The sequence below is a fragment of the Topomyia yanbarensis genome, chromosome 3 (genome assembly GCF_030247195.1).
Source record: "Topomyia yanbarensis strain Yona2022 chromosome 3, ASM3024719v1, whole genome shotgun sequence".
Lineage (NCBI taxonomy): Eukaryota > Metazoa > Arthropoda > Insecta > Diptera > Culicidae > Topomyia > Topomyia yanbarensis.
Window position 1 is genome coordinate 269,997,239 of NC_080672.1, and position 13,835 is coordinate 270,011,073.

The following is a 13,835-nucleotide window of genomic DNA, read 5'->3' on the forward strand; positions in this document are numbered from 1 at the left end:
TCGTATTGCTGCAGTTGCATAAACTGTGGACTATTACTGTTTCTTTTAATGCAGCGAAAAGAAAAACGCCTTTCTCTATGTGTCAGTTAATTAAAGATAACGGAATGCATCAACACTAAACATAAATCATATGAAACACTTCACTTTCTGGTTCTGTAGCCTTGCCTGAAATATTTGCTTCGCATGCCGTCCCCTGAACATTTTTTCCACCCCATACTCGCTCACCTCTGCCAATTTTACTTAATCGCCTTTTATTGCAATTTCCCTTTCAACTCAACGGATAGCGAACGAATAAAGTCGTCGTAGTCCATTGTTGTAGTGTTTGGCCGAACAACAAGAGCTGGATTGTGCACGTCAAATGAAAACTAAGAGAGATAAAAAGATTATCGTGTCATCGTTTTCTCAACTTCCACTTGAATTGTGTTGGAAGTAGATAAAGATTTTTATTTTTCACGTAGCAAAGAGGGCGAGTTTTTGGTTCGGCACAGTTGGATTTCGCTAGCTGTCACTTTTTTGTCGGAAATGACGTTTGTTTGCTGATCAGCCCTATAAAGGGAAAGTAATTATAATAAATGAAATAACCTTATCACTAGCTGTTAAGTCTACCTTGAGCAAAACCCTAAAAGCTGAACAAGAAGCAAACAGTAACTGTTGATGAAGAAGCGTTTCAATTCAGTGTGTACATAAGGTACTTGTTTGAGTAATAGGCAGTGTTCCCATGTTTAGAAACATTTGATGCACTAATCGAGCTGTTCAAGCCCGACTTGCGCAATCCTTTGCGCCCGAGGAAATTAAACTTGGATAGCAACTGGCGTGGTCCGGCTTGGTATGCACGTACGACTCGTTGCAAGCAGTAAATAGGAAATCTTGGATGGAACAAAGCAACAACAAGAAAGATACCAACTGTGTCGTAGCGAAACAAAAAGGAGGTGAGCTTTGTAATCTCTTTTCTGGCCACACTCGCAGAGATAAGTATCATTCGGCGGCAATATCAATTTTAAAGTAAAAAATTTAAATAGAAACTTCGCCTACGAATTTGAAACTCTGAATACCGCAAATGCAATTATCCCATCTTACTTTCCATTGCAATGGTGTTCTTTTGATAAATTGCATATAATAAGATCGACGGCAAACACCAAATCATGCTACAGAAACGCGATCACTGACTATTATCATCCCGTCTTTATATTTTCAAATTACGAACTGAAGTCAGTCAGTTTAAACTGCCACCATAACGACTAAGTTCAACCTAAAAGCTTTATGCAGAAAACAGATTAAAGATTGAAACCATGTCACCCAAATTCAAGTGTGCTGTACAAAGCTCATACAGTTTACACGTCGTATTCTTCTTCATTAGCTTCTTAACTACCAGTCACGAAGAAAACCCCCCAAAGAGATACGCTAATGTTTACAAAACAAATATATACAGTGTTTTCAAAGTTTTGCAAAAATATCTTACTCGCACACGTCTGTTTGACATTGATTTGATATTGTATCTACAAATTCTCTCTCCCTCTCTCTCTTCGAGATAACATTCTTCAACTATATCACTGATTTTTTCCTTCCATTGTTTAGTCACTAAACCTAAACTGTCTTCTGCTGGCACTTTCTGAATTACATTCTCACTTTACTTTCATTGTAGTAGGTGTAAATGATTTCGATAATCTCAAAACACATGTCGCCTTCCAGCTTACCGCACCTGATTGCCTTATTCTTCTTTCCGTTATCTCATTTGCGCTATGACCTAACACATACGTACTCTTCGCACAAATTAAAAAAAAGCAGGCACACAAGCGTTTAATCCAAGAAAAATGTTTCAGCGCAGTTTTAGTTATTTTACAATAAATAATCTAGTTCACCTTGTTTACTTTCTTTGCTAATTTAAATATTGATTAGTCATCTTTCTACTAAATAGCAGCAACCTTGTTATTCTAGAGACCGACTAATGTGAACGAAACCAACTAAGCGCGAGCGAATGAGACAAATGCACAAATGCATGAGTGCCGTTCTCATTGAAGCCAACCACTCATCTAGCTCATCAAGCGCGAGAGATCTGAGGCTTACTCATACATTCGCAGATCTATTTAAAACCCTACTGATATTTTACTAACTTTGTGTGTGTCTGTTTCTGCATCATTTTCATTTCGTATCTCATTCGCAAGGCAAATGGGTTCTACTATCATTCCAAAACACTCATGCCGTTCACTCACTCTCTCATCTACGCATACTTATCTAAACAGAACGGTAGAGGAATCGTACGAAACGCAAAAGATATCGGCTGACGTACATGCATACAGCGTCTGCCGCTAATGCATGCTTCTGCAATTTTCTTTATATTATTTTTTTTGTTTTATAGAAATTTGGTTTCACGTTCACCTATACCTCAACGCGCACGCGCGCTGCGCGATCATTTGCCTGTGTAGTCTCGGGGACACTTTGCTATCACCGGGGGAACATTTTCCGTCTATCTTCTACCTCTATTTTGTTTGGTGGGCCTTACAAACCGCACGCTTTCTTAGACTGGTCCGACATCGTTTTGATACCGATTGGTCAAATAGTTGGCCGCATCGGTCATCTGTTCCAGTGATCGGTACAATCCTAGAAGGTGCGTTCGGAACTGTTTGGCCAGCTCGGCGCTTTTGTCCTGATCCACGCTACCCTCGGACTCAATTCCGGAATCATTCTCGGCACTGATTTCACTCTCGCAATCGCTCAGTGTGCTTACGCTGTTAGTTGAAGTTGTGGACACTGTGCTCGGACGCCGAATGTGACCCTTTATGCTGTTTCCTGTCGTATCACTTGTACTGCTGGTTAGACCTTGTTCTGAGCTGTTGCTGATCACTGCCGCTGGCTGCTGGACCGGAGCCGGCGAGGCCGATTTCTGCTTGTAACGAACAGCGTTTTTGTCTTGAAGTTCCGTCGTGACCGCAGATGAGCATGTCGTGTTAGGTAACTCGGAAACCTCCTCGGCATCCTGACGACCCCACAGCAAATCCACTTTGACAATGTTCAGCATATTGTACAGTTTAAACAAGTCCGATGTGTTCAGCGCGTCCCGCACGGACGCTTTACCGGTCTTTTTCATGTGATGATGGGAATGTTGCTTCTGTTCCACGGGTGTTGTGTCGGTCGAGTCGCCAACCTGTCGAGTGGTTTGAAAGGAAACACAGGTAAGGGGGAAATCATTAGTTCGTGGCAAACAACATCGCAGAGATGATGAAAGTGAATGAATACGCGATGGTGATGACATAGTGCGCACAATGCGCGAGCGGAAAATCGGATGGCTTTCTATAAATAAGCACTGGGTTTGGGTATTCGTTTACCACTCGGATGCTACAATGCGTCAGCTCGCGAGCTACCGACAGTGAAGTTTGTTTCGAACAGTGCGGTTAGTTTGGCGTGCTGGGGGATTTCATATTGTATGAGACCTGCACGATGGTGCAATTAATCTTTGGCAAGTAAAACAAAGTAACAATATTTTATTTAAAACAAGAAACATCAGAAAATCAGAATCAAGTAATCTTTACGAGAGGTGTGTCTGTATTTATTATAGGATACTAGCTAATACCCATCACGCGTCGCTGCGATTTTCAACGAAATAGGAGGAAAACACAATTTGTTCCGAAGCGCCATCTGGCGGGCAGATAATCCCCAACCAATAGCACACAAACACGCTCCAGAACAAATGCCTACTATGTATAAATTTTGACGGCAATCGGTTAAGCCGTTTGGGAGTCCATAAATCATATACATACAAACATTGACTTTTATATATATATATAGATAGATAGATAAATAGATAGATAGATTTTCTAAATAAAGAAAAGACTAGAGAACGTCATCATATAAATTATAAATTCTTTTTGTCCACTGTGGCATTTGAATGGGATCTCCTCAAAATAACACAGCATAGGTCGGCAGGATGCATCGTCGGTCACCTGAGGTAAGATCCAAAAGTTCCCTAATCCAGTGTCTGAGATACTGCCAACATCTCAAAAACTAATCAACTATAAACAAGGGAAGAACAGAACAGCTTCGTGAAACCCGCATTAAATATATTAAAAACTAAAATCGGATATGAATTGCAAGCGCTAAAATCGGACTCGCCTCTTACAAAGTAGTTTTTTAGCCAATTTTTATTCTTGAATGCAACGATATACGGATTTTCCAACACACGAATTATTTACTTTTGATCGATTTTTATATTGGAGGTTCATCTTTGCCGAATGTTTTGGGTCAGAACTCTTTAAGAAATTGTTATGATGAACGGCCTCAGTCCGATTTTTACGTTTAAAGTTTATAACATGGTTATAAAGTTTATTAACATGGATCAAATATGCGTATAACGGCAGTACACTGTCGTTAATTATGCGTATGACGGCAGTACATCCAAAGCGTGTTTTGTCTCGGTAACTTCTTTTCAATTCCACAAATTTGCATCAAATGTACTGAGATTCTATACAATGATATCCCTTAGAACATAAAAGAACAAAATACATAGAAAAAGGCGAATTTCCAATCGAGGTTAAAGTATTGTCTTTTAAATGTTTAGAACAAATAAAACATAAAACATACAATTATCTTTCCTTTTTTCTCGACTTTGTCCATGCTGCAATCACGCCTGTGACTTGGAGATTATTGATACTTTGATACTGGATGTAATCGTATATAATTTAGCTGATGGTTCAACTTGTGTTGATTAGACAACAATTTATACAGACGATGAAGCCGCTGCATTGTTCTTTTTTATTTTGATTATAGACGTTTTAACCTTACGGTCATTCGCCTCTTTTCGAGTTAGAGAAATCAATTTTGGAAAAATCTCTAATCCTATGTGCGGGGTTGGGAATCGAACTCAAGTGAGCTGCGAAAAAGGCAATCGATTTACCAACTACGCTATACCCGACCCTGTCACTGTATTTCTTTCCGTTATTGAACTTTCTTACGTACTGCCATGCAGAGATTTTTGTAGAGTTCAAATTGTTCGCAATACTGACACATGAGAGACTGATCGTCATAACAATAGCGCGTGGTTCGAGCACAAGTAGGGGAGAGAGGGTAGCAATGAAACACATTTTTTCTACAATTTAATTTTGATGATAATACGTGTTATTTGTGTAACAAAAAGTGATACATAGTGCCACTCTGTTGTTAACTAATACATATATTTTTTCCAGCTGGTAAAATTCACGGGAAATAACATTTTTTGGATAATGAACAGTCGGTGGTAAAATGTATCAGTGTGCCCCATGGGTAGGAACTATGAAACACGATGTTGTATATAGTGAAATATTCTACTTATAAGTTTTATTCTTTAGTTTTGACGAAGAATGATCCTAACGCTTTGAATTAAAGTTATATTCAGGCGAAAGTCGTTTGTTTACGAAAGAATCCACTATATCATCGCGAAACATCGAAAAGGCGGTCGAGAGCCGCGTCGGGCCCCAAGGCGTGTATTACTAACGGGCCCTTTTAAACCTAAGCCCTATAGTTCAGCATGTGTTAGTACCTCTTCAGCCATGGAAAACTCGTGGTTTCTATTAGTCTTCGGTTGACTCATATTGCAAGATCCACAGATAGCGTACCAGGCAGGTGAATTTCGACAACTTCTTATTCCGTGGTATTCAAATCGGGTAAAATTGCCGTAGTTACGAGTTTTTCAATTTGCGGGTACTCGGGTGTACATAACGATGTACAACGTAATTAGAGGTGCACGGTGCTAATTCGTGTATTGGTACCTCGTTTATGTCATCGCCGATGTATACAGAGGTACCGACTTCATGTTGCCACATTCAACGAAATATTTCGTTTTGCGAAACAAACGTTTCTGCTTGATTTATGGTCTGAAACATAATCAGCACACTATGTCTAACATGGTGAAATTGTAGGGTGTAAACATTGGCCATCTTTAGCTTCATTTGTACTTTTGACAATATATCTTAGAGAACGCCTCGAAAAGTAAACAGAAATACAGTTTGACCACAATAAGGTACTTTCTGATTATAATCGTCACTCATTTTTTCGATATAGTGGGTTGGAGTGTAATATTTTGCTTCTACTGTGCAAACAAAGCGACACACATGGATTAATTTATTTGCTACTGCTGTTGACTGAACTGAACTGATTTGATTTCTTTATTTCGCACATTATAAGTGGGTTCCTATAGACATCACACGCATCTTTGGCGAGGCCCAAAATCACCGTTCTATCTCAACACAATACATTTTTAGGGGGAAAATTCCTTGAATGTGCTATCAAAATACAAAAATTCTCCATTTTAATCACCGGTTGATTAAGATCAGTCTACCTTCTCATCTCGCCCAGAGCAGAAGCTAAAAATCGTTCCGCTATAGATATACGGCAAAAACGACTGCAGATGAATTGTGTTGCTATTGTTTTTTGTGAATGACCTGTAAGACCAGCTATTTGGGAAGTGAAACGAACACTAAACGTGCAGATTATGCTCAATCCGGGACAAGTTAACGCTCTTCAAATTCACCATATCAAACATTAAGAAACACAGTCGTTTGTTTCGTGGAAAAACGTGCAGCACCCCAACGAAAGCTGCCACGTCAACAACATCATCACCGTATATATAGGCAAGTGCTCTAGAGAGAATTACACGAATTATCTTCACACACCCCTGACATCGTGACTAACAAATTTATAACAAAATACGGAGTGGCTTCCATAACAGCTGAACCTTTACATTTTCCCGGGTATCCCTAAAGTTGTTCTTGTGGTGAGAATGCTTCCGTACAAACCAACTCCTTCATACGTAACCATTTTATGCAGATCAACTGAAAATTGGACGTTTCATCAGATAACACTGGATATTTTACCCATGGTAGATTCCTATGCGCGAATTCTGCAAAAAGACACTGCACCACGGAAAACATTGTGCAAAAGCAGCTAAGAAAAGCCCACCTATTATAACCGTAAACAACGCACCGTTATCTTATGTCAAACCACAAACGGTTACTATACCAATATCTACGGATCTGTCATAGCATAGCATAGCATATACGATTGCACAAATACAAAACCAATATCTACGGATCTGTCAGGAGCAAATATTCACTCAACAACAATCGCGCCCAGTGCCTCGAAGCCAACAACCGGCACCACCATCAAAGAAGCGAACGTAGAAGAGGACGGATGCGTTTGTCCGTGCACTCGCATTTCTGTTTGGCGCTTAATTGCTTTCTACAAAAATAATTTTGAAGTGGCTTCTCAATATTTTATAGTGTATTCCGTCGGTTCAAGCAATAAAACTCGTTTATTTTAACTTGTACATAAAGTAGACAACTCCCTTAAGAACGTTTGTTTTAACAAATTTCAACTATCAAATAAAATTTTCATTTTTTTACGCTTTCATCATATAACAATTTAATAAGACAAATGATTACAAAGAAGTTACTATTACTATTTTTGGTTCTATACTATGAATACCGGACGTGTTCGCCTATTTTTCGGGTAAAAACGCGGGCCCCGAACACGGCCCGGGCCCCAGGGCAATTGCCCTGGCTGACCCCCCTCTCATCGGGCCTGCATCGAACCACCATATATGCATATTAGCAGCAATCCTGAAATAAGAGACAATTTCTACAAAACTTGCCCAAATTTACTAATTTTGCACTATATGAGTAGTATTTACTGTGGAAAATCGGAACCCATTCACATTTTGAGACAGACCACAAAAACAAAAAAAAATCACTGTTCCCCATACGCCATCGTTTCACGGTTACCCAATGGGTCTATTCATGAAAATTGTAAAATTACACAGAACCATGAGAAGTTACCAAAAAACTTTGTTCGCGGCAAATGTTGAGCATAAAATTTGCTATAAATAGCAATAGACTAAACATTTATTCAATGAATGGTAACTCACAAAGATGGAATGTTTTTCATTGCAAATTTACTCTGGCTATCACAAAACAAACAAATATCCATTAAAAGAGATAGAGTTGTCAGATCTCTTCCAAAATATAGCAACACGTGTAAAGAATTAGAAATCGTGAAATATGAGGGAATTAGACGATTCTGATCATGCATTATGATTTTATTGCGAATGTTTCATAGTTCCTGCTGATCCACTGTTACCCTCTCTCCCCTAGTGCCAGATCACATGGCCACAAACGAAGGAATGGGGTGCATCAGTCACTATCTCACCACTCCAACACCGTCACTAGTGCCTATAATTGTGAGAACATCTTCGTATTGTGACATGAATTTGCGAATAGTGGTGTAGTGTGTATTCGGACACAGATCATGCAGTCGTAGCTCGATTGCGTTAAATTTATAGTAGACGGGGTTCTTGACCCTAGTAAACTCACACTCAACAGTGTTAGGCATCATTAATAAACTACGTAACGCAAAAATTGTCCAAAAATGACTCCCCCTTCACCCGTGTAACAATTTGTTACAAATTTCTCTGTCCTCCTCTGCTTTTACGTAACAAATTCTAGGATAAATAGTTTTTTGTTCAATGGAAACATGTTACGTGACAATCTAGCTTACTACCCCTTTCCCATAGGTTACAACACGTCACAATTTGTCGTACCCCCCCCCCCACCTAAATGTGTTACGAGAAACTGTTTCTGTTATGCCGTGCGTGACTGTTGATATGCAAGGGGGGGGGGGGGGGGTAATTGGATTTTATCAAAAGAAAAAGGAGGGGGGTAGTCAGATCTATTATCAAGTTATTAATACAGTCTGACGTTTTTTAAACAGAGAGACTATAGAAACAATTTAGTTATATATTAAACTAAGGGGACGTTGCTATTTTACAATATGTAATCATAAAACTACGAATACAGTTCAATATACTAGAGTGAATTATTAAATTTTATTAACCGTTATGTGACAAAAAATACCATTACAGATCGACAAGGATTAAAAAGCTCATAACTATGAAATTTTTAAACCGATTTGGACACTTTTAGGAGTTTTGGATTGGAAAATCATCATCTTTAAGACTCTGTGGAAGGAAAGGGATGAATTCATATGGTTCCCGAGAATTCGGATATCTTAAGGCATGTTCCGGTATTGGCATACTATTTGTAAATTTCAAGGAATACTGGCAAAATGGGTTTCAAAATGCTTGTAATTGTCTCAGAAGTCTGTTATTCACCATTATGGAATCTTATGACAAATTATGCCTCGAAACGGTCACCCAAGGCCTCATAGGAACGTGCTACGGAATGTCCGTTCCGGGGTGAAATTGCGAGATGACTCCAGGACCATGAGATAATTCCATGAAATCAAACCCATATTGCCCATATTGCCAGTATTCCATTGAAATTCACAAAAGTATCCCGAAACTCCTCCAGAAATCCAAATACCTAGGAACCATGTGAATTCATTTGGTGCATTTTTACAGCGTCTAAAAGTAGACGAGATCCTAAATCCAATACATTCAAATGTGCCCAAATCGATTAAACATACCATAGTTATGTGCATTTCAGTTTTTCGGATACCCTTGACGTCCTGCTACGGGGTAAAATAATCTAGAATCCCTTCTTCAGGTACTCGTTTCCGGTTTCAACCATTTTATTCCACCAAAAGCTATGCTTGGTCATATTCTAAGATGTCACCAAATACCAATTTCCAGCTCGGGGAAGATCACTGAAATTTCATGGATAGGAATGAAATGTAAATGAAAATGTACCCAAGTTCCCTGTCGGTTTAAGATTACGGGGTTCGTTGGAGCTAGTTTTATGAGGTGTAGTACAGTTAGACATTTTTCACGAGATTATTGAGTAATCTAAATGGTTTATGGAATGTGTATACCAGCACATCCCGTGCCGGGATTTCGGGTGATTTTCTTCGGGCTCGAAAGGAATCCAATGACTGCGATCTGGCGGAACAATACTCAAAATGATCTGTTAGATATCTTAATAATAAACTAACTCTAACTAACTAAATAACATGCAGTAGACTGTGGGATCTCAGTCAACGAGTCTGCGCATAAATAGCAAAATCATAGCATCTGGAAAAGGAAGATAAGTTTGCGGCAGGCATCGCATTCTCTGATCTATGGTGCGAGTGCAGGTAGACTGGAGAATAGTTGCTCGAGATCGAGCAACTTATAGATTTGAAAAAAAACAGATTCAGAAGTCCTAGATTTTTCAATCGCGATCACGAAAACTTTTGTGCTGCGCTGTCATTTACTGACTCTTTGGATTTAGCGTGTGACTAGTGCCAACTTTCATACAAGTTTAAATATATCAACTAACTGGCACCAAGTTGATAAAGGAGATGAGGAGAGTCCGAAACGCTAACAACCCGCACCTTACCACTTACCACTAAAAATCCAACTTTATTTGAGCTCAAAATATGAGAACAGTGTTATAGTTTATTGTACTTTAATCATTAACATCCTTCGATCAGAAGGTACTGTATGTTATGCCATACAATCTGATCATTAAAAGAAAGTTGTTATATAAAGTTACTCCGCTCATGATCTCACTCAAATGTCAATAACTACTGCCAGAAACATTACTATTTCGCATGCAAAACTATAACTGCAAAAAAACGAATGAGATGTTTTTGACAACTCAAAATAGGTGATAATTTGTAGTTCATTGTTTTACTTCGTTTACCGAATTTTATTTAAATATAGTGTCATATTGTACAATGTACATGCTAGTTCGTTCCTTCTTGTGTTATCTTATGACAAGCGCCATTTAGCACATTTCCAAAACGATTTTTAAAGTTTAAGTTTGAATGTTTTGAAACTTGGTAAATGCTAGAAACAATTTAGAGAAGATAATATATGTTTCTATCTATTCTGTTTTAACCTCTCCAATATTACGAGGATCGGTTGACTATATTAAGAGCTTTTGCTAAAAATGTAAACAAAAGTCGCATTCACACGTGTCATAAGTATGACGTGTCATAATTATGCATGGAAAATTTCCTATACAAATAAAGCATCAAATATTAACTTTTATTCATATCTTCGGCTTAATTTGGCCTAAAAACAATCGGTGTGATGCTTCTTAAAGAAAATTGTTTGAGGAATCTCGAAAAATAGCAATTTTTGGTCACAGTGTTGCATTTTTCTCGAAATACATGTATTTTTCTTTTCAAAATTATGCCATTTACACATAAAAACATCTAAAACTTCAATATAACTTGAGCCAAACCCAAAATACAGAGATTTGAAGCAAAAAACTCACAATTTCTTATCACGTTTCTCACTATATCTCAGAAACCAAACTGAATTTCAAAATTTGGAAAAGCAACTGTGTAGAGATTTTTTAGACAAGGAATGTGGCATATTTTACTCAGTTTACCCGAAAATGACGTTTGTCACAAAATAGCATAACAGCGACAAATTCTTGTTCAGATAACCAGTCGACATCCCGGGAACACTGACAGCGTTCTTAATTCTTTGCTTAAACACCTTCAAAAACACCGTCACACCTTCGACTTTCACCAAGGGTGTCCCCGTCATTTAAACACAGAGCTATATATTTCTAAGCCAACACGACTAAATCTGCCTCGGCTGTCCTTACCGCAACGAATTCGTTTCCGATCGGCCGTTGCGCAACTCCACCAAACAATCGTCAATTTCAATCTATCCCAATAACGCGGCTCTAACGGTAGCAGGCACGAACTGCGCAAAACACCTGATGCATATTCTCGAGCTGAGCTTAGCTCATCATCTCTCGAGTGCGCCCGTATGTGGGCCATCGACACGGCTGCAGTGGGGCGAAACGTGGATGGCTTTCCGCTTCAATAAGACAAGTCAGGCCACCCATCTCGTTTCTGTGTGTATATGTGTTTCCCTCCGATTGCCTCTATTATAGATATTGCCACCGCTATATGATACCTTTTTGTTAAATTGATCGTTTTGCAACAGAGCAGCGACTAGTGTGTTGAAACCTGTCCCGATCAGAATGAAATAACAAGATTATAATAGAATGCGATTTTCATCACATCTTGTATTATACATCAGGTGTTGTTAGTATTTAGAAGAACAGAAAATTAGAACAACTATCAATAAGAAATATAGTTTACAGTGTGTTTTGTTAAGATCATCTGATCGGATTACCAGTCGAGCGGAATTGCAATCCATAGTGGTCTGCAATGTGTACTTAGTAAAAGCCGTTTATGAATTGTTGAATTCACTATTGTAAAATGGTCACACTAAATTTTACAAACAATAATATTACCCACTACTTTGAAATAGGACAGTTTCCTTTTTACACATATGTATTCGATATAGTTCCATTGAATGATAATGAATGAGAGTGATTTATGGTGCACCTGCCGAAAACCGGCCAGATGAACTTTGAGCATCAGCTTACCTTTCGGTCCATTAGCCGGCAGGGCACGAGTATAGTCTCCTCCATGGCATTGACTGTCTTTACAAACTTTTCCATGGCGTTGAGAATACTTTGGTTCGAAAATTCCTGATCGTCATGTCGGGCGATTCGTCGTAGGCAATTTCTGAAAGTTAGGAAAGAATAATAATCAAATTACAATCTGTTGAAAAATAAACAAAGCACACGCGCAACAGACTGTTTCCGGATACCACCATCCAATGGGTGGCAAAGAATCAATAACCCAGTTCCGGAGGTCATAGTACTTTTTTATAAATCAATTCATCAGTAGGCATCAATCGAATCATTCACCACGGCGGACGTCCAAAACTACGAAACTTCCAGCGAAAACACGATGCGGAGAACAGGTGCTTTACCGGGTGACCTTCTACAATGCGCCAGACGCGTTGCCTTCGCGTATCGTATGATACCTTACTCTTCTTCACTCCTCTTTGAGACGGTGGATTTTTTTGTTTCGCTTGCCTGCCACCCTCCTACCAAAAGTTAACGATCATCGTACGGGCAGTGAAGAGCATAAAAAGTAGTTTGGCAACCGAACAAAACAACACTAACACTGATCCGATGCAACCGAAAAAAAAGCTTTTCAATCGGCAAAACCGATAAAAAAACACACAAGAAACAAAAAGCCCATCAAGTTCAAATCTTCATAACCGGCCTATTATGCTCGGCTCGGCTCGGCTCGTTTATTCGATCGGTCGCCAGATTGCCTTCGAAAGTTTACGTGCCATGTGCCAGGCGAACGGAAGGAAACATTGAACCATCGGCTGCTGATATCGAGAATCCTGATCAACCATCAGCAATCAATCAGAATGCGATTATTTTATTTCTTAATACTCCGGGGACATTCTGCTGGCGGGTTGAATAGAGGTCGTTCTTCAATCACGTAGGATAACCGGTCACTAGGAAGGTGCACAGGTACAGGTAATCTGCGTGCGGATCGGAAAGGGCTGCTCGTGTACAATATAATAAAATGATAAATCTTAGTTATACTTCGTTTTCCATAGGAGCAAATCTCTTGCCACACCAGATGTTATTTGAATAATCTCGGTAGTTTCCCAAAGTACTCTGGTACAGAGAAAAATGTGACATTTACTAATCAATGACATAGCAATCTGGTTTCCACAACAGGCTAGGATTATTCTAAACTGCGTTACTTTTTGAAAGACAACGTTTATTTTTCCGACGTTTTCAGGTCATCTCCAGGTTGTCACAAAACTTACAGCTAGATGTATAACGTATTTTAGCAAACAACTTTGACGAAGTTGTACAGATTTCTGTTGCGAACACCTCTGCTGAACAAAACAAATGTTTCACTTCAGTAGTTGCAAAGCAATAGTAACGTGTGGATGGCTTCCCTAAAAAATATTTTCAGATGTATACGGAAAAAATCCGTTCCGAAATTCATGAATCAAAAATCACTAAAAGATTTACGAAAACCTATACCAAGTTCCAACAATTGTGAATAATAGACCTCGTATTCAT

The 13,835-nt window shown here is 38.9% G+C and overlaps 1 protein-coding gene across 1 annotated transcript in view; it reads right to left on the minus strand.

Moving 5' to 3' along the window:
• Positions 1 to 11: 11 nt before the first annotated feature.
• Positions 12 to 13,835, minus strand: part of LOC131687140 (uncharacterized) — a 63,716-nt gene continuing 49,892 nt past the window's right edge. Inside the window, exons 2-3 of the mRNA XM_058971190.1 lie at positions 12,318 to 12,459; positions 12 to 3,142 (exon numbers count right to left, since the gene is read on the minus strand). Coding sequence (XP_058827173.1) covers positions 2,516 to 3,142; positions 12,318 to 12,459 — 769 coding nt within the window. The 3' untranslated portion in view covers positions 12 to 2,515. The remainder of the gene's footprint in view (positions 3,143 to 12,317; positions 12,460 to 13,835) is intronic.